Genomic DNA, 26,385 nt, shown 5'->3' with positions numbered 1-26,385 from the left:
AAAGTACTCATGCAGAAAAATCCTCACATTTTAGAAACTGGAAACGATCCAAACTGTTCTGTGTTTAATCGGCTAATCATTTCAGCTTTACTTGTAAGCCCTTATATAGTTGGTAGCGGTGGGGGAAAAAATCAATACGGCATAGTATCCCAATATTTTCCATGGCAATACTGTATCGATACACAGGTGCCAAGTATTGATCTATTATTATTATATAGGTGTTGGTCAGTTTGTCTCAATCCCATTTTGCAGCAACAAAATTGAAATGAGATGAACAAACAGAGAAATGTATCTTTTTACATAAAAGAGATGTTGACAAAATTTCCTTTTGGGGACATAATTTGAAATTGGGAAAAATTTGAAGTTGGGGAAAAAAGGTAATACATTGCGATAAATAGCAGAATATTGCAATATGTTTAAAATCGCAATAATATCGTATCGTGACATAGGTATCGTGATATCATATCGTGATTCCCACCCTTAATTGTTCGGTAGTTTAATTTAATAAAACACAACAATAATAAAACACAGTATTTCATAACCTACATGTGTTTTGTGTGCAAAAATCTTAAATTGTAAAGTAACTAGTAACTAAAGCTGTCAGATTAATAAAAATAGGTAGAAAGTGGCATGAAAAGAAAAGACTCAAGTAAAGTACAAGTACCTCAAATTTGTATTTAAGTACAGTACTTAGTTACATTCCACCGCTAGTATTTACACATTCTTAAAAGCTGTTTCACACTTTGAGATGATCTACAAGAACACCTTTTTGGTCTGATGAGCTCAGTATGACACATTTGGTTTATCGCACCCCAAAATGACACATGGGATGTGGTTCCTACCGGGTGCTCTCACATATTCTCGATCCGCATAATAAAGAGTCCCTGTCAACCCAGTTAGCAGCTGTTACTTTGCTAAAGCACTGAAATATGCATCAGCGATGCGAAGAAGGCGTCGGCACAGATATCTTTATGACTTTGGACGGACCTCTCAGATACAAGAAGATCAATGGATGATGATGACAAAAAAAATATGCCAGCTCATCGCCAGCCATTACGCATGAACTTAAATTACAGCTGCGAGATCTCATAAATCCTGTAGAGAGTAATGGAGCCAGGTCGACACAGGGAACATGAATAAGTCACGTGTGCCCCATGTTTCCACATACCATGGGATCTTTCTCATTATTCCAGGGCTCGTCGCTCTTCCATCCATCATTACGATGAGACTCTGTGATCGCTAACCTCATTGACTGTCATGCATGACCCAGTTTAGTGTGCCGGGTCAAGGTTTACGCCATATGTTTTGCCTTGGTCTCTTTGCAATCTCACCTGGGTCATCCATCTTAGATCTAATAGGAAAATAATCAATCCAGCAGGGGTGTGCGTCTCTCCCTTATAGGACGATCCAGTTAGGGCTGGGACGATTCATGGACGCAATCGACATCATTGATTACAAAAATTAGAGCCAGACCGATAAAGGATTTTTAAGGCCGATATCAATACAAATGATATAAAGCGATTTAAAAATCCGATATTCCGATATATCGGCCGATATATATTTCTAAATCCAGAAACGCATCACAAAACATGAACAGATTTCCCTAACATTAGTTATTTGTAGTTATTTATGAGTCCTTGCTAAAATAATATGAAAATGCAGTTTAAAAACAAACTTGTTTGTTTTATTGTCACAACAGAACATCGGAACATCAAAATATAAACATATGAAACTTAAAGTCCTTTGAACAAAAACACAATAACAAAAAAAAGTTGCCAACAGGGATGCTGTAGAGCGCCCTCTACTATGCAATGCCAACACTCATAACATGGTTGAAGGGTGTTTCGTCCGTTTTTTATTTTATTTTTTAAATATTCATTTATCGGCCATTACAAATGCCAATACCAATTTGGAAAATGCCTAATATCGGTCGGGCTCTAACAAAAATACGTCGATTTGCTTAACGTGCGCCGATGCGTCGGAATAGAAGAAGATGGCAGCGCCCGTAAGCAGGGATTCGTCTGAAGAAGCTGCAGCTAAAAAAAAATACACCGCCAACGGTCATCTAAAGCGCGATTTAAGCTTTGCGTTAAATCTATGCTATTTTTTGTTTTCTTTTTTTAATTTTTTTTTCTCTTTGTGTATTGAAGTGCCTTTCTTCTTGAGTTTTTATCATTAAGTAAGGTTCAACGTTTCAACGTTCCTTTATTTTCAACATTCAACACCCCCGCTGCTGAAAATAATTGTAGAGGAAACACTATTATACGAATGTCGTACAATATCTCCCTCTCAGCTGAAGTGGATTACGTAGCATGAATTAGATATACACAAGTACAGTATTTGACTTTCCACCTGCAGTTAACATTAAAGCGAGCATAACAGATGTGAGGGTCCATGTAACGCTTACCAGTTAAATTTTCTAAGCACAAACGGACATTTGGAAAAACAGAAAAATGGGTTCCAATATCCAATGTTTCATTTTTTTCCGCCTTGACAAATTAAAAAAATTGGATCTTTAAACTGTTTTTCCAATTTTCTGTTTTTAGTCAGAGGATCAGAAATTTAGAAAATTACAAAACTGCCTCCGGGCTCCAATTATTCAATACTGCAATACCCCCCACTCGAAACCATCAGTTGCAGGCACCTCAGACCCCAATGTCTGTTTTTTTTTTGGTCCTTATGCAGTTAATGACCTGCATATTCTGCAAAGTAGAGGAAGAGAATACCATTGCAGTATTGAATAATTGGAGCTCAGACGCAATTTAGTAATTTTCTCAATTGCTGATCCTCTGAATAAAAAAAAGAATATTGGAAAAACAGGTTAAAGATCCATTTTTATTTGTGAAGGTGGAAAAAAATTTAAAATTGGATATTTGAACCCATTTTTCTGTTTTTCCAAATGTCAGTTTGTGCTTAGAAAATTGAACTGATAAGCGTTACACGGACCTGTGAGCACTGGAATCTAAACAGACAAAACTCTATATATATACACACACACACACACACACACACACACACACACACACACATATATTGGCATAGTAAATGTGGAACTCACATGGAGAAGTTGCCCAGGAAGCAGCGGTTTCTGAGCAAGCCGTTCCACAGCTGGACGCCCACGATTCCAAATATGAAGAAGACAAAGAAGCAGAGCAGCAGCACGTTACCCAGCATGGGCAGGGTGTCCAGCAGCAGGGTCACCAGGATACGCATACCTGAGAGAAGAGACAAGAACAAGCTCAAACAGCCGGGGCACCACACAATCGTTCCCCCAAAAACGCTCACAGAAGGTGTGTAATGTGAGGATTGGGTGTATGTTACCGTCAGACAGTGGGGGAAGGAGTATTCAGATCCTGTACTTAAGGAAAAGTATGAATACCACACTTAGAAAATACTCTGTCACAAGTAAAAGTGACTTAAGTAAAAGTATGTAAGTATCATCAGGAAAATGTAAAAATATTAAAAGTAGAAGTACTCAATCAACAAAGTGTTTAATCGTCTAATCATTTCAGCTGTACTTGTAGGCCTGTATATTGTTAGGTAGTGTAACTTATTATGAAACATTGTATTTTGTGTGCAAAAATCCTTATTTGTAAAGTAACTATTAACTAAAGCGGTGTGTAGTGGAGTAGAAGTAAAAAGTGTAGTACAGTATTTGAGTAAATGTTACATTCCGAACTCTTTGCTGCAAGTACAACGCATTCTCATGAACAGGTTTCAGATGATATCGTACATAAACATACGCACACCAATTTGTATTATGTGCTACGAGATTAGGCGACCGCCGGCTGGTCGTGTGACGACTGATGACATGACAGTTCCGTTTAGCGGTCTTTACAGTTAAAATTAGCCTGCAGACAGTTACTGGGAGCTGGCTGCAGAGCACCGTGAGCTGCCGGTCGTTTCGGAGGCCGTTGCTAGTAGGGTTTAGCCGACAAAAAGTGAGCATCATGCCGGGAGGAGAGTTAAAGGTCCCATGACATGGTCCTCTTTGGATGCTTTTATATAGACCTTAGTGGTCCCCTAATACTGGATCTGAAGTCTCTTTTATATAGACCTTAGTGGTCCCCTAATACTGTATCTGAAGTCTCTTTTATATAGGCCTTAGTGGTCCCCTAATACTGTATCTGAAGTCTCTTTTATATAGGCCTTAGTGGTCCCCTAATACTGTATCTGAAGTCTCTTTTATATAGACCTTAGTGGTCCCCTAATACTGTATCTGAAGTCTCTTTTATATAGGCCTTAGTGGTCCCCTAATACTGTATCTGAAGTCTCTTTTATATAGACCTTAGTGGTCCCCTAATACTGTATCTGAAGTCTCTTTATATATAAAACCTTAGTGGTCCCCTAATACTGTATCTGAAGTCTCTTTTATATAGGCCTTAGTGGTCCCCTAATACTGTATCTGAAGTCTCTTTTATATAGGCCTTAGTGGTCCCCTAATACTGTATCGGAAGTCTCTTTTATATAGACCTTAGTGGTCCGCTAATACTGTATCTGAAGTCTCTTTTATATAGACCTTAGTGGTCCCCTAATACTGGATCTGAAGTCTCTTTCCCGAATTTCAGCCTTGGTGCAGAATTACAGCCACTAGAGCCAGTCTCACAATGAGCTTTCCTTAGTATGTGCCATTTCTGTGTCTGTGGCTATTGAGGAGGAGAGGGGGGGGGGGCAAGGTGGAGGGTGGGGGTGTGGCCTTGACCAACTGCCACATTGCTCGTTTGAAAGCCATGATGTCTCTCTCTCATTGGTGGGAGGGCAAAGCAGAGAAAGGGGAGGTAACCTTGCTCCTTATGACCTCATAAGGAGAAGATTTCAGATCGGCCCATCTGAGCTTTCATTTTCTCAAAGGCAGAGCAGGATACCCAGGGCTCGGTTTACACCTATCACCATTTCTAGCCATTGGGGGGCCATAGGCAGGCTGGGGGAATGCATATTAATGTTAAAAAAAACTCAAGTTTTAGGCACCAAAACATGAAGGGTTGGATCGTGGTTTGGGTTAAAACACTCCTGGGACCTAAACACGTGTTTCCTGGGTGAAAGTCATGGTGCAAACTCCACTTCTGGGCTTGAAAGCCATCCACCCCCGATATCCTCCTTATGTGGACCAGAGCGCTTTATACAGCAGCAGTCAACGTGGTGCAAACAGCAATAAATACATGGAATACAAATGCATTATAGTGCTTTACTTTCCGTAGCTATATATATATATATATATATATATATATATACACACAAATGGTTCGTGAGAACAGCCTGACAAGTGGCAGTGATGCACATTTTTCAAGGCTGATACTTAGTACTGGGCATTTCATTGAGTAGATTGGTAGATACTGTACATGTATAAGAATCAATCCAAAAGAACATGTCAATTCACAGCCGTTCACACTGCCTCGGACTGGCTTAATAGAACACATTAAGTGTGCGCTAGAGCACAATGCAGGGTCTTTATTCATTTGATTAAATTATACACTTGCCAGTGGATGCTATAAAACATGTTTTACAGTTTTTAATACAAAAATCACATTACAATGATACATGGTAGAAATAGTAACCTGCTACACATCACAGTTTGATGAATTTAGCCTACCTGTGTTGTGTATTAGTTACACAGCTTAATGAAGCAGACTGTCAAAACAGGGTCATTTATTATAACAGATGAGAAGAGCAGTGCTGTGGGTTGCTTGTACACAATATGTGGTCTGGCTCTTGACAAACAAGTGATTCACTATATTAGTTTGTCAGGAGGATGTGGTCTGCTGCTGGGAAGGTTTTTAGGAAAGCAAAGTTAACAAACTGCTACCAATAAAGGAGCTGAAATCAAGCGGCTGATGGTATACCACAGCTTTTACTGGCTAACGACACTTATAAACGCTATGTCAATCATGTTCTACTGTCATATGCCGTCTTGTTCAGCCTGTTCTCGTGAACTGTTTGTTCAAAAAGCTGTGAAAAGTTGTAATTCGTAAGCATTTCACTTTTTTGTTGTTGTATGCGGCACATTGTCGGCCGATATAGTATAAGTATAGTATAGTATAAGAACGCGGCTGGCTGCGTAGGGACGGGTGGACGGGTGGATGGGGGGGTGTTAAAACACAGGCCTTACAAGCCAGGGAGCGGAGTTCGCTTCCCTGGGTGATCTAAAGACTTTCACCCAGGAAATGCGTGTTCCTTAGGAGTGTTTTAATACAAACCACAATCTTTTTCCTAACCTTAAAGCGTAATTCTCAGAAAAATGCAACCTAGGGTCTTTTTGTGAATGCACGCGAGTCAAACTTTCGTTTAAAAGCATATTTAGGACGGAAGCGCCACTTTTAAGATTTGCCGTATTTTAGTTTTTCGGTCAAATGGCCTTTTGAATGGGAGTGCTAGGGGCACTTTGATGCTAGCCTCAAAATAGCTATTTTTAAAACCCTAAGAAGGCTCGATACAACATGAAACGTTGCTCGAAGTATCACCAGGGGCTCTACACCTTAACGAAAGCATTGACAACATTGGTTGTGTACCCAGAATTTACTAAAAATAGGTTTTGAACAACTCACTGTAGCTCTTGTTGTTTCCGGCCGCAGCCATTTTATCAGTCAAAAACAGTCGATCACCGAATGCAACATAACAGGGAGGAGAGTAAAGATGGAAAGCTCCTAAAGTTTAGTTCCATATAAATGCACGGATTATTTGTTGTTTTGTCATTAGTGAAAAACAATATTGACCTTGTAGTTAAAAAAGGAGCCTCATATGGAGTCCGTTCATTCGCATTCGGATATTGACTCGTTTTGACTGCTGAGGTGTTAGCGGCCAGAAACAACAAGAGCTACGGTGAGTTGTTCAAATGCCCCTCATACGGACGCGTTGCTCTGCGCCAAGTCCTGCCCCAATGTGCTGTGATTAGCTGGCATGACTGCGCTGCGATTGGCCATCTACTATAAACTGGGTTGACCTGATCACTGGTTGATCAGCGCTAAGTCACATGATTCGTTGCTGTGATTAGTTATAGGTCTATACAACTGGGTCCAAAGGTATTTTGGTCCACTGTGTTGACAACATCCCTTTGAAATTGAAAATGTTATCGTTCTATCGCACTACAGGCTGTTCACGTTACAGTGCTTTGCTTAGTTTAAAATTCTTCTATTTTAGGCATATAATATATGGTGTATTGGTGAAGTAGCATTGATCACTTTGATGGAGGGATACATTTTGGCAACACCGGAGATAAAAATAATTCAGCAGAGGCAGGGATATATAAAACAGAAAGGGCCCCCCCCCCCCAGCAAATGGCACCAACAACGCAGTTACCTTCCAGCATAATGTTATGGCATAAGCTAGAGGTCCTACAAGGTACCAAAGTACATACCAAAAACCAACAGTGACTACTCTGCGCTGCTGTAATGAAGTGCTTATGAAAGGGCAAAGACACTCCATCAGTAACTAGAAGCCAGTCACTGCATTGTGTCAGTTGCGGGTGTGAACGTGTGTAACTGTTTAAAAATAAGCAGGCCATTGTAGAAAACAGAAAGCGTGCTCAGCAACATCCTTCCTCTGGATGAATAAAAGTTAAAAATACATTTTGGATATCACGCAAGAGTCCCGATTTGTTAGCGCGTCTGTGAGACTGTCAGCAGTACACCTACAGTTTGCTCGGAATTAACGCCACACTAAAGAGACCGGCTTTTTTCGCCTTTCGTACAGTAAATCCCTGATTCTGTCAGCTCTGGACAGTGTTCCCTCAAATTTATGACAACACACACACACACTTCCTGCTGCCCACACACCCCCTCTGCTAAATCTGGCTGTGTCCCTCGGCTGTTGCAGACTTGCTCTTACTTTCATGCACTGATTTTCTTCATTCTTTACTAGATCTATCTATCTATCTATTTATCTATCTATCTATCTATCTATCTATCTATCTATCTATCTATCTATCTATCTATCTGTTGTTGCTATTGTGTAATATCTCTGATGTCTCTCTGTGTCTATCTGCCAAGGGTGTAACTCTGGGTTCAACATTGGGAGGGTGTTGCGATCTCCACCTATCTAGCAACAAAAAGTTTGTTTCAACATTAGGGGGGGCAATTATAACCTGGTTGTCAGGTATTCCTTCCCTAGGAAATTTTGAACATCAATCACTACATTTCATGCATTCTGGTGAATTTTTTTCTGCAACAATTTGTGCCTTTTCTGCATGCAAATATCTTTACCCATGTAAATATTATTATTATTATTTATTAATTAACTAATCTGCTGTTTTATTTAAAATGTTCTGTAGGTTCAAAACCTACATGTGTTTCGGGATGGTTTTTTTTAGGAATAATGCACATCTTAACAAGTATTTGCTTGCCACAGCATTTAAACTCTTTGACTTCATTACACCTGCCATTTTTGATTATTGGGGGGGCAATGCTTTCCGCACATGTCTCTCTTTCTCTCTCTCTGTACTGCAGGCTACCGCCCAGCCGTAACCCTGCGAGTCAGGCATCAATAATGGGCATAATTTTTGTGATCAGGGGTTTTCTGGGTAATTGGAGAGGCCGGGACAGTCTCTCTCTGAGCGGGTCGGCAGAGCTCGCCTGCTGGGCTGACAGCCACCGAGGAACATGGGAGACAGATGGAAGGACACCGACATGAATAAGGGAGCAAAGCAGAGAGAGAGAGAGAGAGAGAGAGAGAGATGGGAAGCTGGAGAGACTTTGGAGCCAGACCCCTTTAGATCAACTCAGACATGCAAATGTTAGCATGCTAATGCTTGCTTCTTTAAATGAAACATGTATTTACAGGGTGTTTCATTTTTGTTTTTATTACGTCCACGCTCCAACAAGTCTGGCTTTGCCAGACCTTCCTCCACAGCGCTGTTGAGTAGGGCCTGGCTAGTCCACACAAAATTGTGGGAGAAAACGTGCTCTGGTTTATTGGCATTTCTTTAAACCAATCACAATCGTCATGGGCGGCGCTAAGATCCGGACGGAGCCACGGTGCCTCTGCAAAATAGCCTCGGGAAGGAACTTGTTTTGGTGGACCATCTGTACGTTCAAAGGTTGTTTTAGTCGGGCAACAGAAAACTCAGATTGGACAGATAGTCTAGCTAGCTGTCTGGATTTACCCTGCAGAGATCTGAGGAGCAGGTAACCATAGTCCTCAGAAATCCACCGGAGGTTAGAAAGCCAACACAAAGGGAGCGGAAGGTGACGGACATCCGGCAGAAAAGAAGGACATTCGGCGGAATTTCCAGCGGCACCTGAACAATCCTGAAAGTGGAACGTTGGTTTCAACTGTGGAGTGGCACACCAAACTGCAAGAGGAACTTTTTCATATTCGTAGACAGATTCTGAAAAACGTGTTTAAAACTGCGACCGTTATGTTTGGGTATGACGTGTTTAATTATGGAGCATAATTTAGGACAGCTTAGGTTTTATACACTTTTCGTGCAGTTAAAATGAATAATTTTCTCACTCCCGTGACCAATTGTGACATTGATTGATTTTACATGAAAGATTGTCAAACTCCTTTTGATACATGAGAAAATATGTAGCAATAAGTATTGTTTAGTGTTGTTCTGCATGGCTGCAGCTGTCACCTGTGTGGAAGCCACAGTTTAAAATGAAACACGTATTTACGGGGCATGTTTACACTTTTTTTAAATTCCACCCATGTTCCAACTCAACCGTGGTATCTGGGAGTGGCACACCAAACTGCATGAGGAACTTTTCATATTTGTGGTGGATTCATGAGGGTACACACTGAGACAAAGACTTTTGGTGTTGACAGATGGATTTGAAAAGGAGAAGGATTTTGCAGATTTGCTAAGATCTGGAGAACAAATGAGGAGAAGATGGCAAGGTGGAGCAAAGGTACTACTGAAGGACAGGAGAATGACTGACAGCGAAGGGGCATCCGTGGAATAATGCATTGCATGCGTCTTTCACAGCATCTTCATCTCAAAGGGAACGATGTGAATATGAAAGTGACAGCAGTGAAAACACAGAATCCTTTGATTGGCATCCAACGCTCTTGAAAAACTATGTTTTCAAGTTATTTCAATTACATATCTGTCACATTATGCACTGTCTGCAATACTCAATTACCAGCATGACATTGAAATATCTCTCCAAAGCGATCGTAATAGCACTGTGAAAAAGTTATTAAATGTTACAGCTCTGTTTACAAGGGAAACATCCAGTGCAGCGAGATATGTAAAAATGAAACTGTGAGGCATTGCCTGTGGCCATTTGTTGCCACTTGCTCTTCGGTAGGACATCCGTTTAACATAATTGCCCTATACTCACAAAGAGAGCAGTATTCTGATGCATTCAGCAGCTCGCCGCAGACGTGTGGAGGCTCGAGACTGTCTTACCCCGAAAAACACTCCCATTTGTCGTTTGTTCCAGCAGCAATAACAACGCAACAATAGCGGCCCTCTAGTGGCTATAGTAATTAGGACAGGAGCAAAGCCGAAAGTAAGGTGGCGAAGTATAACCCCCTATTTTCCACTGGGGCACGTCTGCGCTGTGTTTGACATGCGCCGCGGCCCCCGCGAGCAATCGCGGCAATTCAAGTCGGTGCTCGATATTCCACCACCACGGCGCGTCCCAGAAGCGTGCGTGAAGTGGCTCTCCGCGCCACTCCGCGTGGATGGGTCAAACAAACACCTGACACCTTTCAGCCTGGAGACCCTGGGTCTGAGTCCCGTTTGAAAATAAAAGTAAACCGTCAGTTTTAACTTTACGAACGTCACAAGTACAGTAATGTCGGATTTTAACCCAAACCACAATCTTTGTCTAAGTCGTTTGGTGTCTAAACATAACCAAACTGCGACCGTTTCACAACGTTAAACAATGTGGGTAACACTTTATATTAAGGGATAATATTACTTATTGGGACTTTAGCTTATTCACCGTATCCCCCAGAGTTAGATAAGTCCATATATACCCTTCTCATCTCCGTGCGTGTCGTAACTCTGTCTGATGCACCCACCGCTAGCCTCGCTTAGCACAGATGCTAACGGTAACCGGCTTCATCTAGCCTGCTGCTCCCAATAATTGACAAAATAACGCCAACATTTTCCTATTTACATGTTGTGATTTGTATAGTCACAGCGTGTACAAATAACAAGGTCACATGACACACAGACATGTTCTAACCGTATACATACTGGGAACTATTTCTCAGAAGGCGAAGCACAGCTACTTCTGCTACTTGGGCAGAGTGATATTACTCCAACTTTGAGCGAACTCCAGGCGGCAAAATTACGAATCCCACTATGGCCACACCAAGACCCGTCCTACGAAGCAGCTCGACTGGTTAGGCATTTGACCTCAAGTGGTTAAGGTTAGGATAGCCGATTGGTCAGGGGATAGGACCTGTACAAATGGGGTTACCTCGCGTAAACATGGAAGCCTGACCAATAAATGCTATTGAAGGGCATATTTAAGGTATTTCAATCATCATGATTTCTGACTGACTGACTTCAATCTGTAGTTAAAGTGACAGGCTAAAAACACTGAATTGTAGTGTTGGAACCATTCTTCATTACTTCATTATGTTTGTGGCCCTTCAAATAAAGTGCTGACCTGGATCATCTTTAACATTGATAAATAACATTTGTATAAGTGTTACTATGACGGGTTTAAAACCGCGTCCTTTACTTTCAAAACTGCGACCGACGTTCTCTGGTTTAGATTTGGTGGACGGAAAACTTTGAGGATTTTTAAAGTGGGGTGGCACAGGAGGGGACCACTTATCAGTAAGGGGTGGCCCGGGGTGGGGGGGACATTTTATCAGAATACAGCGTAGAAAATCTATTTAGGAATATAGGAAATATTATATAGGACATAACAACACAATGTAATTCTGCTAAATAACACATCCCATTCATTGTTCATTTCACTTGTTTTCATAAACAAAGTGTTTATGAATACAATACACATTTTCTACAGGCTCAGTCTGCCACTTTAAAAAAAATATATATTCCAGAGCTGGTTCCATTGTATCAGAATTTTGGATAGTCATCATGGAAACATTAACTGGTCATGTGACAAGGGCTGGGAAGATTAGCAGAACCATAGATATACTGTATGCATGGGCAGAACAGGCAGCCAAGGGACAGTACTCTGATCCAATGGAAATCACAATTGTCAGATTGACAGCACTCTAGCCCAATGGATGTGGGGTGGGTCATATTTCAGGGGGAGGGGGGTGCCTCACTGTGCCCCCCTTCTGGCCCTCCCCCTGCCTGTGGGTCGTATTAGATGGTAAGAACAGACGACCCATATTATTGTATTGGTTTGGAGGGCTTGTTGGGAGTCTCATGCACTCTGACAGACCTGACTCGCTGCCCACAACGGCAACTCTCTCTCTAACTTTCTCTCTCTTTAGTCATTAATGAGCAGTGCAAACAAACACACACATACACAGAGCACACATTAAGCAGCAGCTCCTTCAAATGATTGCCCTCATAGTGTGAAGTGCTGAGCTGTTAGGATGCTGCTTAGCTGTGGCTGAGTTAGTGGCAGCAGCTGGGATTAGTGTCCGCAGCACACTAACTGGCTTGATACGCTGCGATCCAGAGTGGAGATATGTCTGCACAATGAGATTTTAATACCTAAAACTGCCCCGCACTGGTTACCACACATCTGACAGTTGCATCCATGCAAAACGCTACAGTAAACAATACTTATTGCCTCCTATTTTCTCATGTATCATACAAAGGAGTTTGACAATCCTCTGACTCTTTGATGTAAAATCAATCGATGTCACAAAAAAAAATGTTGTAAGAAAAATGTATAAAACTTAAGATGTCCTAAATTAATCTTCTTTTCAGTATAAACTTCATAACGGTAGTTGACGTTTGGTTAGGTTTTAGGAAACAAAACTACTTGGTTAAGGTTTAGGAGAAGATGGTGGTTTGGGTTAAAATAAGTATGTTTGTTACATAAGTACGTGCCGTAGAACGTAACATCACTGTGAAAAGGCTGCCTTTCTCCCTTTTCACTATAGCCTGGGTAAACCCTGACGAACTTCCGGCAAATTTGAGATTTGCTCTGCAAGTCAGTCTGGCGAAGAGCCCATTCAAACCCATTTCCAATGTCCCCAAAATCGAGCCACCAATCACAACCGCTGAGGCGGGCTTTACACCAGTAACAACCGTTGAGGCGGGCTTTACGCGACGACGATAGTGCAGCGATGGCGAGCAGCTTTTTGTTTACATTCAACATGACGGACCCAGACCCCAGACTCTCCAGACACTCTCAGTTACAACTGAGAAGGGTCTGGTGTCAACCAGGCTATTTTCACTAGCCTCTGTTCCCAAAATTAACAATGTTTTGGGTCTGCTTAATCTTTAATTTCCGTGTAATTTTTTAGTTTATTTGATAAATTATTATTTGACAACGGCCTGTTTTGTTCATGGGTTCATAGTATTTTGCTATGGTTCTGCCTGTGACGTGGGGGGGGGTGGGTGGGGGGATCAGCTGCTCACCAGCTTAATTAAGGAGAGTGCATACAGGTGTGCCTGATTAGGTCCTGAAGGGATGGGCACTCCTAAGGTGTGGAACAATAGGTAAGATAGTTCTGCAGCGAATGACATTTTTATAATATTTGCGGGTGCCTATTGTTGTGGGTGCACATATATGTATAACTAGTAATGTCAGAAGTAACTGATCTATCTAACTTTAATGGTATTTTCCGAAACAAAGCGTTGATGTTGCTTTCTCAGGTTAGCTCACCCTATAATCACCTGTGCAGGTGGTAGGGTCCAATTATGTGAGGCTGAGTTAAAAGAGTTTCAGGAGAAGAAAGGACTTGGCAAAGGAGGTTAATGAAGTGGATCATTACAGGGTTCAGGAGTCATTTTATATACTGTAAGAAAATGGGAATTGCTTATGATATATATTCCTCAATTGAACATTGAATCTGCTAAAAGAATGAAGTCTGCTGACGAGAGTCGGGCCTACGATTTCGCGGATGGGTTATGAATGGGTTTTCATTTCTAAATAAAATGTTGCATGTCAACACTGTGTGTCATAGCATGTTTACATATGAGATGTCTGCAGTTATTGCAGTTGGGTATAATAAAGCTAAGCCATGAGCCTGAATTCATACATTCATCATCATTCATTCATACTCTGGAAAACACTGTTTAATGCATATGTGCAATTAATTCCTCCAAAACTGGAGCTTACACACTTGGAAATGGGTATTTATTCTGTGTAACGGCCATATACCTAAATACCTATATGTGAACTACAATGAAAACGAACATGACTTGTGTCAATCAGTCCAAACATATTTTACTTCATATAAACATACAAATACAAATATATCCTACAAATACCTGTATGGAGCTGTATATCAACTTTGTATTTGGTTTTCGCAGCTCACAACAGTACACTTCTTCTCAGTTGCTTTGGCACATTTCTCAGATCAGAGATGACAATAATGTGTCCCATAGGGAATAGTGCTCCCTTTCATGTGCATTGTTCATTACACTATTACAGAGTGAACTGTTAAATATGGACAACAACACAAAGCAGTTTCACTATATTGGTATAAACGATGGCGTAAGGACTTGTCAGTTTGATTGGGTCATGGGTATAAATATTTGCTTTGGACACATAAAAGATTTCAATCTAAATACACGCTTTTGCAGGTCAGTCACTATGCGGTGCCGTTTACACCAATTGTTTTAAGAAATGCACTCACTGTTTTAAGTGAAGACATGTCCATGTTGATTTCACATAGCTAAAACAAACCTGAATGATTTAAATTAGGAGGCTACAATAAGCTACATATCTGGCATGCCTATTATTGTGGAAATATGCACCACAGCATAGTTTTGCGTCCGAGGTCTCTGTATGACCTCGAACTGTGTCGTACAGCTCTGGGAGATCGCTGACGGCCCAAATCAACCTCTCGTCCATGTTCCGTTTGTGGATCCACGTATATTCAGTGTTTACTTTTTTTCAGTTTTTTTCAGACACCTGAATGCACGTAACAGCGCACCGCGGCCGCGGTCAAAGTTGAACCATGTTTAACTTTGACCGCGGCACGCGCAAAAGCGGCCAGCCGCAAGATGCCGCTTGCGCTGCGCTTTGCTCGGCAGACAAGCCATTGACAATCATGGGTTTCATAGCGCAGCGCTGCCGTTTGCGAGTACAATGTGAATGGCCCTTGAGTCCAGACAGGAAATAACGCAACTAGCTAACAATCTGCTTAAGTCTGGTATTAGTACTACATTTATATGGGTACCAGCTCATATAGGTGTAGGAGGTAATGAATTGGCAGATAAATGTGCGAAGAAAGCAGCAGAGAAGCCTGATATAGAGGTGGATATTAAAAACAGTAAAGTCAAAAGTATAATTAAGCTAAAATAAATGGAATAATAAATGGGATAATGAACCGTCTGGGAGAGACCTATATAGTATTCAAGGAGAAGTGGGGAAGAACAGGAATACATACAGAAGTAAGCAAGAAGATGCGGTGTCCAGAATGAGGCTGGAACATTATTTATAATGAAAAAGCATGTTGATGGAATTTGTGAATATTGCAATAGTCAAGAGACCATAGAGCATGTCATTAAGTATTGTCCTAAATACCATCAAGCCAGACAAAGATTGATTTCACAACTTGGTGAAAACCAAGATGACATTAAATTTACATGATATACTGCGAAGAGGATCTGGTGAAATTTGTTTTTATTTTTGAAGATAACTGGGTTATTAAAAAGAATTTAAGAAAGGAGTAGGTTGACCTCTTGATCCACACTCCAGTCCAGATGGTGGCGGTAATGCACCAAAAAGATGGTTGCCAACCGCCATTCAGAAGAAGAAGATGAAGATGGAAAGGACTTGGCAGCTTACTGCGGGTTGCTGTTTTGTTCAATGTGATTTTTGCCTCAGTTTAATTTAGTTTTTGTATTTCTGGATGGTGGGGGGGTTTAGTTTGTTGGAGTATGTTTTTTTTTTTAATATATTTTTTTGTGGTCAATAAACACCACAGTTTTTGCACGTATCCAGCTTCCTGTTCGACTACCCACACTAACATTATGCCGCGTTGCACACATACAGTATATTGTCATGTTTATCCTGTGTAAGTTATTTTTCATAAATTGTATAGTGTATTTTTTATTTGTTTTGCACTGTATGTTGAGCCACTTCTTAGACAATTTTCTATCATGTACACAACAGGGCAGATCTTGAGTTGTATTAATATGAGTGATGGCAGTTGCCGCAGGGAGCAATTCAGACCAATGTATAAGGACATCAAATATTTGTGGTGGTAAAAATGGGTTTTTCACGAGAACTGATTGTTATTTCGATGGTGTTTTATAAATCAAGGCATCAAACAAAACATCAACTGGATGAGATGATGCGGGCAAACAGGAATATCATACAAAGCACCTGTGTTTATCTCCAGGATAAGAGAATCAATCCTCTGAGCCTCTCCTGACCTGAATAGCGTGCTCATTCCAAGCGATCGACATTTCATATTCAATAACAATCATGTTCTCCGCCTGTGCGCCCTCTCCAACCTCACTGTAGGCGGCCACTCCATTTCAACATGGCTGGCAGGCGGGAGGCTGTGTGTGATCGAGGAGCCATCTGTTAGCAGGCAGATTAGGTCTGCTCGCTCTGCTCTCCTGTCCGGGTCTAGCGCCGGCCTAGCCAGCTTTGTAATCGGTGTACTGTGAACTAATGGGCTTTTCTGAGTCAAGGGCCAGTGTACACCTGCGTCTCTTCTTATTTGCTTCGAGCGGATGGGATCTAGCGCCGTGTCAGCGGCTCCAAACCGCTAGACGTCCCCTGAAATGCGAACGTGTCTTTTGCATAAGCGAGCCATGTGACCCGAAGAAAGGAGTACATGCAGAAAAATGAAAACTGATGGAGAGAAAAGAAGACAGAGAACCCATCTGAACTCTGTTAACCTGCTTTTTGTTTTATTTGCCAGAACGAGTTTGCTGATTTTTGTGTACAACAATTTATATGAACTAACATAATCTGATCTCATTGGATCTGGGGCCTCTGCTTTAGCTCACTTCTACACATTTTATTTAACAGTTTCTCTCTTCCTGTGCTTGAAAAGGTTTAGAACAGCAGCCGGTCAATAGTACAATGCCAACAAACCCTAAGTGATACAATGGTATTCTCTAGGCCAAACTGATTAGAGTTTAGATTCTCTGCCCGAGCCGATATGTCCTGCCATTATCCTTGGGCCGGGCTGGGCACTTCATCATGCATTTGTGTTTTTTTAATCATTTCTTTACTTTGTTAGCCTAATTGGGTGGGGAGAAAGCTATGCCTCTCCAGTTTCTCCCGTAGCTCTGGGTATATGTCCTGCACTCACTTGAGTGGGAGGTACACTGTGCTAAATTGTGTCTCCCCCCCATCTGTAGCACTGTCTTCGATAATTGCGCAACCAGGCCAGATTTTTTCAGATATCTCACGAGTCCTTTAGCAGCAGATATGGTCTCTCCTATATCCGGCGCATTGTCTGCCAGTGCGTCGGCACGCAGATCGTGGCGAAGGACCGTATTAATTAGGTGATCGAGACAAGAAAGTCTCCTATATGGCTCCGGGGCTTTGATTATGTTGCCGCCTTGATCTGTTACCCAGGAATTGTAGTTGAGAATGTCAGTTATAACGGCCCACGTATTAAAAAAATTGTCGGGTTTAAATCGGGTATGGGCTCATAATTACAGTTAATGTGTCGGTTAGGGTCGGGCTTGATATATTTTTTTGGGCCCGATCTATGCTTTAAAACAGATTCCTAAATTGCAGACACGCAATCCCCAACTTTAAAAATAACTGTCAAAATGTCTGGTGATGTTTATTTCCACCTTTTTTAAAACACATCAAATATAAAAAAAATATATATATATATTTATAATTAAACGACAGAACAGGTCGATTGCCTGCAATTCCCAAAATGACATATATAACAGTTCTATTTACTGCCGCACTGTGGCCACTTTTAAACACGATGATGTTAACATGTGACCGCGGTGGCAGTTTTAATCATGGGATCGTTCGATATAACCTAACAGTCTCAGTTTTAAACACGTAGTTAACTATGTGAAGAAGAAATAGTTAAGTTCAGGCAACAAAAAATACTCGGGCGTTGGCTTAAAATGAGTCATGTAAAACTACTGAAACTAGGCGGTAACTGCGTCACGGACTAAGGTCCGTAATAGTCGGTTGGTATCAAGAAGTGACCGCTGACAAGAACCCCGACCTCCTGAGTGAAAGTCTTCCGTTTGATTGACCCATCCATCACCCCAACCTGCCTCCTTATGCAGAATTTAACGGTCCTATACTTTTTCCAACTCACCCGCGACGATTGCTACGGAGAAGATTTTCGGAAGAGGTCGCGGCTTGATAAATAACAGGTCGACGTTTGACGGACACCAATCTTCTTGTTTGTACGGACACGTTTAGAAATTGTTCTATGCGGGCTTGTCTGAAAAGATCCCTGATTTCCATTTCGTCAAAATCCCTCTTGTACTAAATATTCTCGCAAAAGATTGATCATTGTTATGCCTTTTTATACCGTTTACACATCAAGTCGCTCAAAAGCAGAACCTACAGCTGATTTAACGCCCATCTCTTTGACAAATCACAGCTGCGTTGGGGAGAAGGTTGCGTACCTGAGTGATCAAAGAACTGATTTTCAAGCTTCGAGAATCTGAACTGAAAAACCTTGAGCTGAAAATGAATTTGCACCGAAAATACAAATAAAAGTAAATCTTTTCCCCTCTTTTTAAGCAACAAAATATCACTTGCATGCCAAGAGGGGTGTTAACAACATCTTTTGTTGTTAACACCCCTCTTGGCATGGTTTTTTTTTTTTTTCGCAGCAGATGGATTGACAGCGAAGAGCATGGTCTATGCTGTGAAATTCTTTGCTTGTGGCAGACATCTTCCTCCTTTTGAACTCCTTCTAACCTTATCAGCGTTTTTATTTCCTCTGCTCCACTCACAAACAAGGAGCCTCTGGATTAAAGGCGTCCCCTGACTCCTCTGGGCTCTCCCTATCGGCCTCACATCACAATACAAGAGCAGAAGTCAAGGGCGGGTGACTTATAGGCTTTGTGAAGAATAGAAGCTAGAAAGTTCTTGCCAGCTCTTGAATTACAGTAATGAGGCTCGGCAAACAACGTGCAGTGGGAGGAGGAGGGCATGAGCATGCGGTGGAGGGGGGAGGGGAGGGGGGGGCAGTTGATGATGCTGTGTTGTTGTTGCCTTTGGGGGCTTATCTGGGTGGAAGTACACGGTGTATGTATGAACCAGGTGCTGTTCAAACATACGTGGAGAACAGGATGACCCACTCCGTGTTACTGATGCTTGAAAATGACAGCACACGTCTGTCTGCAGGTCTGTTTGCATGTAAGTGTGTGGAGGTGGGGGGGGGGGACTAAAATCAAATATATTGTATCGTTTTAAAATCGATTATTTCCCCTAGATTTGATATTTAAAGTGTATGTATGTGTGTGTGTGTGTGTATGTGTATATATATATATGTGTGTATATATATATGTATGTATATATATGTGTATATATATATATATATATGTATATATATATATATATGTGTATGTGTATATATATATATATATGTGTGTTATATATATATATATATGTATATATGTATGTATATATATATATATATATGTATATATATATATGTATGTGTATATATGTATGTGTATGTATATGTATGTATGTGTATGTATATGTATGTATGTGTATATATATATATATATATATATATATATTTATGTGTATATATATGTGTGTGTATATATATATATATATATATATATAATATATATACACATACATATAACATATATATATATATATATGTATATATATATATGTCAGTTGTTCACGTAAGAAACTTTATAAGGTACTGCTGACTATATACTATTATCCAGAAAAGTAGTATAGTGCAAATAAAGAATATAAATGTAAGGATGATTGATATGTGATGTGTATTGATAAATAATAAAGTAAAATAAGTAAAATTAATATTACTTTGTTAAGGAGAAGGAAAAGAAAAGGAAATGCATGGATAACACAGAACACCAATACTTTAAATATGAATGAAAATGGAATAAAGGCACCCACGTATAGTAAAAGTGAGAACTGGACAAAAATATATCAGCACTATAAGGAAAGTGTTGTGTTGTGTGTGTGTGTGTGTGTGTGTGTGTGTGTGTGTGTGTGTGTGTGTGTGTGTGTCTGTGTGTGTTGTTTGAAATATGAAAGGTAATAGAGCATGCTTTTTTTTATGGTTATTAATGGTGTGCCATGAACATGTAATTCAGTGATAAGAGTTGGGGGACTCACAGGTAAGACTGTAGATTAATCGATTATTTCTCAACTATTAAATTAATCGGCAACTATTTTGATATTCGATTTATCGGTTTGAGTCATTTTTTTTAATGAAAATACAAAGTCAAATTGTGAACACTTTCTAATTTCTTCACTCGTCTGTGAGAGTAAACTGAATATCTTTGAGTTGTGGACAAAACAAGACATTTGAGGACGTTATCTTGGGCTTTGGGAAACCCTGATCGTCACTTTTCACCATTTTTTGACATGTCATAGACCAAACAACTAATCGATTAATCTAGAAAATAATTGAAAGATTACTCGACAATGGAATGGAATTGTTAGTTGCAGCCCTACTCACACGTAGAGTTCTGCTACCTGTCCCAATCTGGGCAAAACCTGACTCAGTATCGGGCTTTGGGCTGGGTTTGGGTAATTTAGTTGCGTTGTCTTAATGTAATTGTTAAGACATTTCTCAATGCCCAGTTGGAAGAGGGAAGGACAAAGACAATGAAGCCAATGCATAGCATTTTCCCGGTCGGCTTACAGTCAGCATTGGGTAAAATTATAATAGAAATACAACTTTTGAGTCAGGTTTGGATGTCAAATTTGGCAGTTGGGTTCAGTCAGGTTGGGATCTTAAAACAAAAAACAGATAGGATTAAAAAATGGTCAACTAGAGTCACAGAAGGTGAACAATACTGACTTTTAGTCAATAGTACTGTATGTGTCCAAAAGGGCTAAAAATCCATATTTATTGTAACTGCTGTATTTGTGCAGCAGGCTTTCTGACATAAAGTTGCCCAAGCCAAGATAACCCTAATGACATCATCAAGGAATATCTCTCAGAAGCCACAGGATGATTCTCCCCTACAGCTACAAAAGACAATATGACTACATAGTATATGACTGTTTTCTTAGGCTGAGAGGTATTCCCCATGTCTACTAAACTGACCTGTAGATTAAGTGTAAAATCGTTGGAGTTCCTCTTTAATTCCAGCTGGTCTTGGCATTAAGGAACTGATGATAACCAGGATAAAAAATCAAAAATACATGAACCCATGCCAGTAGCAGTAATGAATTGCAAATTCAGACTGGCTGGCATTGCCACCAAACCAGGCGCTTTGGCAGGTGAGCAACAATCATCCTGAGACCCTTTTCTACTCCAAAAATATGTTTGAAAAAAAAAATAGCGTCTGCTAGATAGTGAAATAAATGTGTCACTGTAGCCTGAGTATAATAGTTATTTTTCTTCTCTGTGTATAACAATGACACCTTTTTTTACTTTTACAAAAAATTACATTTCAGCATTTTTAAGTCAGTATTCTAGGTTTAAGTGCCTTGAGGCCTGACAGTGAAAGCCATTAAAGCAGCTCCTCACTTCTCTTTGCATATTGCAGGAGCAGAATCAAGGAAGAAGCAAAAGAAGCATTTGCTGACAATAGATTCTAAATGTTAAAGTATGCAGGTATTTAATACTTAGTAGAAGTACACTTTGCTTTGAAAAAGAAAAAAAAGTAGCGATTTGGGGTTTCTCAATTATTTAGTCAATCTAGATTTAGGATTTTTCTTTCCTCTTGGCTGTTTCCATGTATTAGATATACTCATCCTAAATGAAAGCTCAAAATACAACCTCAGTATAGCGCCATATCTGTTTCCACGCCATAAGCAAATGTTACCCAGGAACACATTCTCTACCCTGGACACACTTGTGGTCAGCCGATCCCTTTTGAATATTAAGACCCATTCTGAGGCAAGCCACAAGTTGTCATATCTACCTTGATGTAGCCAATGACGGGCCTGGTACAAGGTTCCTGTGGGCCGGTAGAGGATGTGAGGGTAATGGGCAATTAGGTGGCAGACAGGGGCTTGTGATGTGGGGGTGACACAGCCTGAGACTTCTGGCTTTGTTGGCAGCAGGTGGATGAAGCCTGCAACACGGAGCTGTCACTTGCACTGGCAGGAGTGCCATGTTAGTGCATCAATCAATGCCAGAGCCCAGGAAGTGGACACCAGCCCAAGTACAATGTGACCGTTAATACCAGTCTGTCTGTGTGTGTGTGTGTGTGTGTGTGTGTGTGTGTGTGTGTGTGTGTGTGTGTGTGTGTGTGTGTGTGTGTGTTCATTTCTTGTTTAACTATATTTGTGGGGTCCAAAGACTGGGAGTCCAGTATACTTGTGGGGTCCGGACAGCTTTGTGGGGCCAAAATGCTGGACCCCACAACTTTAAAGGGCTGTTTGAGGGTTAAGAATTAGGGTTAGAATTAGGGTTAGGGTTAAGGTTAGGTATTTAGTTGTGATGGTTAAGATAAGGGTAAGGGGCTAGGGCATGCATTATGTCAATGACGGGTCCCCACAAAGAGTGCAACGCACTGTGTGTGTGTGTGTGTGTGTGTGTGTGTGTGTGTGTTTTTAAGATGATCTCCAGCCTTCTGTTACAGTCTTAAGGTAAGAGATCGAGAGAGGTTGAGAAAAGAGCAATGTGGGACTGTAGACAGCGAGGCAGACGATTGTGAGTACTAACAGTTGATACATCTGCTGATCCAGGTTCAGATGGCTTACATTCTAGGCAGCAGTGGACAATTATCAACAAGAAAGTTGACTAAGAGGTTGGAGATGGAAAGTTTACTCTAGAGCCCTGCGCTGGACTGTTTTCTTAATTCCGCTCCTGCCCGTCAACAGATTGACCATTGATTTTGTGTTTTCTCCCGTGTTTTCTAGCTCTAATATTTCAAGAACAAAATCCACCTGCCCTAAAGTCTGCTCTGCGTCACGTTATTGCTCTTCTGACAAGGCAGTTTCTCATTCAGACCGTCTGTGAGACAACGATCCCCATTTGGGGGGTCTGATCTCTGGATGAGACTAAGTTTAAGGAAGTGGGTGAACGCTGCTCTTCATCGGGGGTGGAAAACCCAAAGTACAGCAGAAATACATAGAGCATGGATGCAGCGCAACACCACCGCCACAGCATGGCTGCAGCAGACCACGTCCATTATTATTAGCTTTGAGCTATAGTGCGTAGTTTCTGTCTCCCCCATGAGGATAGTAATGACAACAAAACCTTCGGCACATCCACATGATACAAGCCTTACGTGATCGCGCCACCATGCCCACCCCTCCTCCAGACAGTTGCTAGTAGCCAAGGAGGACACAGAGGATTAAAAACACATGATGGACTCTTCAGAAGAGGTCATTATCTTTACTTGATTTTTTTGCATCATCGCCGGACGACACCAGTTTCTGAACTGAAGCCATGCTGAGAAATCCAGAGAGAGTTGTGTGGAGCTGATAGTCTTAATTAGCTTTGTAGCAACTCATTTGGCAACGGCTTGTATGTAACAGACGTTCATTAATATCAAAAAGTCACGCGCTAAAGCTTAAAAGCTGCATTGACCACGGAAGCCGAACACGACGAGAAGAGGAGGGTGGGCAATGGGCAACTGTGAGGGCGAGTTTTAGGCTGCCCACCCAATCAGAAGTTAGAAACGGTACTAGTATTATCTGTGCTATTTTTTTCTTTTGATTGGGTGGGCAAGACACCTGAGCCCAACCCTGCCTCTTAGCTACTGCTGTCCTTGTCTGCCGTACATGCAGATGAATGGCGCCAGTATCCGGAGTTCCACGTTCACCAGCCGGTAAATCTCCACTGGATGACTTGCTTCAGAAGGGTTGAAAATGTGTAACTTTCCCTCTTTAGCGTTTAGCTTAGCGAAGCGCCATTTAACTCATTAACAACATTGGCTTGACCGCGTCATCCTCCATCGCTCAAACATCGTTCAATCACAAAAAAAAAACGAAGATGGAGATGCTCGTATTTGCCAAACTTGAGGCATTAAAACGGCAGCCCACAAACCAATGGGTGACATCACGGATGCTGTGTCCACTAATTCTATGTCTATGATTTGAACGCACTGTAACAGATTTGATGTATGCCCCTGTTGATTGGATCCCTCAGGTTGACACAGGAGAACGGGGGCGGGGCCGAGAGCCCCGGGAAGGAAGAGAGGAAGTAGAAGAGCGTTAAAAAAATGTTTGGCTGTTGTTCAACTGGATGCTCCGAACCTATTAACAGCCAGTTACAGCACTGATCAGGAGGCAGCCAGAGGTGGAAGAAGATATATATATATATATAAAAAATGGTATCGTTCAGGAACCTGTATCAAATTCACATATTGGTATTGGTATCAGTATCGGCCTTTTTTTAACGATACCCAGCCCTAGGAATGATTACAGCGAACAATAACACAATGTGCATATGGACAGGTGCCAACTGTTTTAAGATAGAATTGGATGTATGTGAACCTATGAGCACAGAGGAACTCTGGGAATTACAAGCACAGAAAGATCCTAGATAAATCTATCTCTATGTGTGTAATATAGGGCAACAAGTACTTTAAAAGTATGACTCACCGCTGCTGCACTGATACAACTGTGAATTTGTGGATCTTGTCACATTGTATTTTGCGACATCTATGTCTTCCCTATTCTGTACCTCCTTTTGTAATGTCACTGCAGCAATTACGTGGGCCAAATTCCTTCGCACTTGCCGAAATTTAAAAAGGGCAAACTGTAGCTTTTCCCTTTCTCCGCCTTATTCCAACAACTGCTTAATAATGGAAGAGGTTAAAAAAATGAATCCAGTGTAGGAAATTAATTCAAAGCATCCAAGAACTAGAGCACCCGTGTATTCAAATTCAGTTGAGCGTGCCTCGAAATAGGCAGAGCTCCGCGATAAACATCCCCATCCAGAGTCATGACCAATGCTGCAAGCGTCTCTGCAGGACTTGATTAGGCTGGAGAAGGGATGAAGGGGGGCCGTTTTGGGACCCCTCCCCCCCCCCTCCTCCTCCTCCACCACCACCACCCAATGACATTTTCGCCACAGGGCCAGAACCAGACCAAATCATCCACACATTAACGTCGCTATTAGTCCTGTGATTAGGATGAGGAATGGTCGGATGCCTAATGAGCGAGAGTGTGTGTGTACGTGTGTGTGTGTGTGTGTGTGTGTGTGTGTGTGTGTGTGTGTGTGTCCTAATGAGCAGCGCTGGACCCCTACGACAGCCTTGATTGACAAGCGGGTGAGATTCCAGTGTCATCAGTAGAGTGATAGGAGGTTGATGTCCCATTCATGCACCCACGAGGGGTAAACACCGCTCCGTGTACACTAGGGCTGAGCAATGAATCCAAATTTGAATTGCGATTTACGATTTTGGCTCCTAATGACCACATCAAAACAGAATAATTCGAAAAACAATAATTTTGCACGTTAGGTTTTGCAAGTAAACTCTTATTATTCTATATTCTCTATTTTGCCTTGTGTTTGAAATGGAAAAAAAAAAGTGTTCAAATGGGAAAAGTATTAAGGGAAATTTCACACTTCTAGGTGTTTTCGCTGTTGATCTGTTTCACTTTTTCAGTTTTTTTTTAAGTTCAATAATCGCAACATCTTTCCAAAAGTCAATAAGTAATCCTGTAATATAATCATGATTTCAATATTGACCCAAATAATCGTGATTATGATTGTTTCAATAATCTAGCAGCCCTAATGTACACGCACGCATGCACGCACGCACGCACACACACTCACACAGTAACACATACATCCATGGGATCATTGCTCAGTTTGCCTACAATCTTCTCTGAGCAATTGAGGGAGCTAATGACATAATTACGGTCTGTATTTAAATGAAAGCAATGCAGGGGGTGGAGGTGAGAATGAACACACAGAACAGACTGCTGGGTGGGTATAAAAATGCTTATGATTTATTTAAACATTAATGTGTGCACTGGACAATTCAATCTGTGCTAATTAAACTCTAATGGAGACTGATGGAAGAAAAGGGGAATGGAATATGGAACTTTTTTGAGGGGTGTAGGGGGGGGGGGGGTGTAGGATACTAGCGAGTGTGTAGAAGAAAGGGAGAGGCAGGATGACAGATGGAGCTAGCGTATCAGGGAGTTGTGTGTTTGCGTCGCAATGAGGGAGTGAGTGATAGTCCGCGTGTGTGAGTGTAGCTACGCACCGCGGCTCTTTCATACAAATCGTGCAGTTGGGAAACTG

The 26,385-nt window shown here is 41.3% G+C and overlaps 1 protein-coding gene across 12 annotated transcripts in view; it reads right to left on the bottom strand.

Moving 5' to 3' along the window:
* cacna1g (calcium channel, voltage-dependent, T type, alpha 1G subunit) overlaps positions 1-26,385 on the bottom strand; it is a 386,801-nt gene that overhangs the window by 182,803 nt on the left and 177,613 nt on the right. For all 12 annotated transcript variants that reach the window (XM_039787919.1, XM_039787908.1, XM_039787916.1 and 9 more), the window contains exon 6: positions 3,059-3,215. In XM_039787919.1, the coding sequence (XP_039643853.1) occupies positions 3,059-3,215 (157 nt within the window). The remainder of the gene's footprint in view (positions 1-3,058; positions 3,216-26,385) is intronic.

Source organism: Perca fluviatilis, chromosome 21 (assembly GCF_010015445.1).
Source record: "Perca fluviatilis chromosome 21, GENO_Pfluv_1.0, whole genome shotgun sequence".
NCBI lineage: Eukaryota > Metazoa > Chordata > Actinopteri > Perciformes > Percidae > Perca > Perca fluviatilis.
This window is presented reverse-complemented; position numbering and strand designations above follow the sequence as displayed.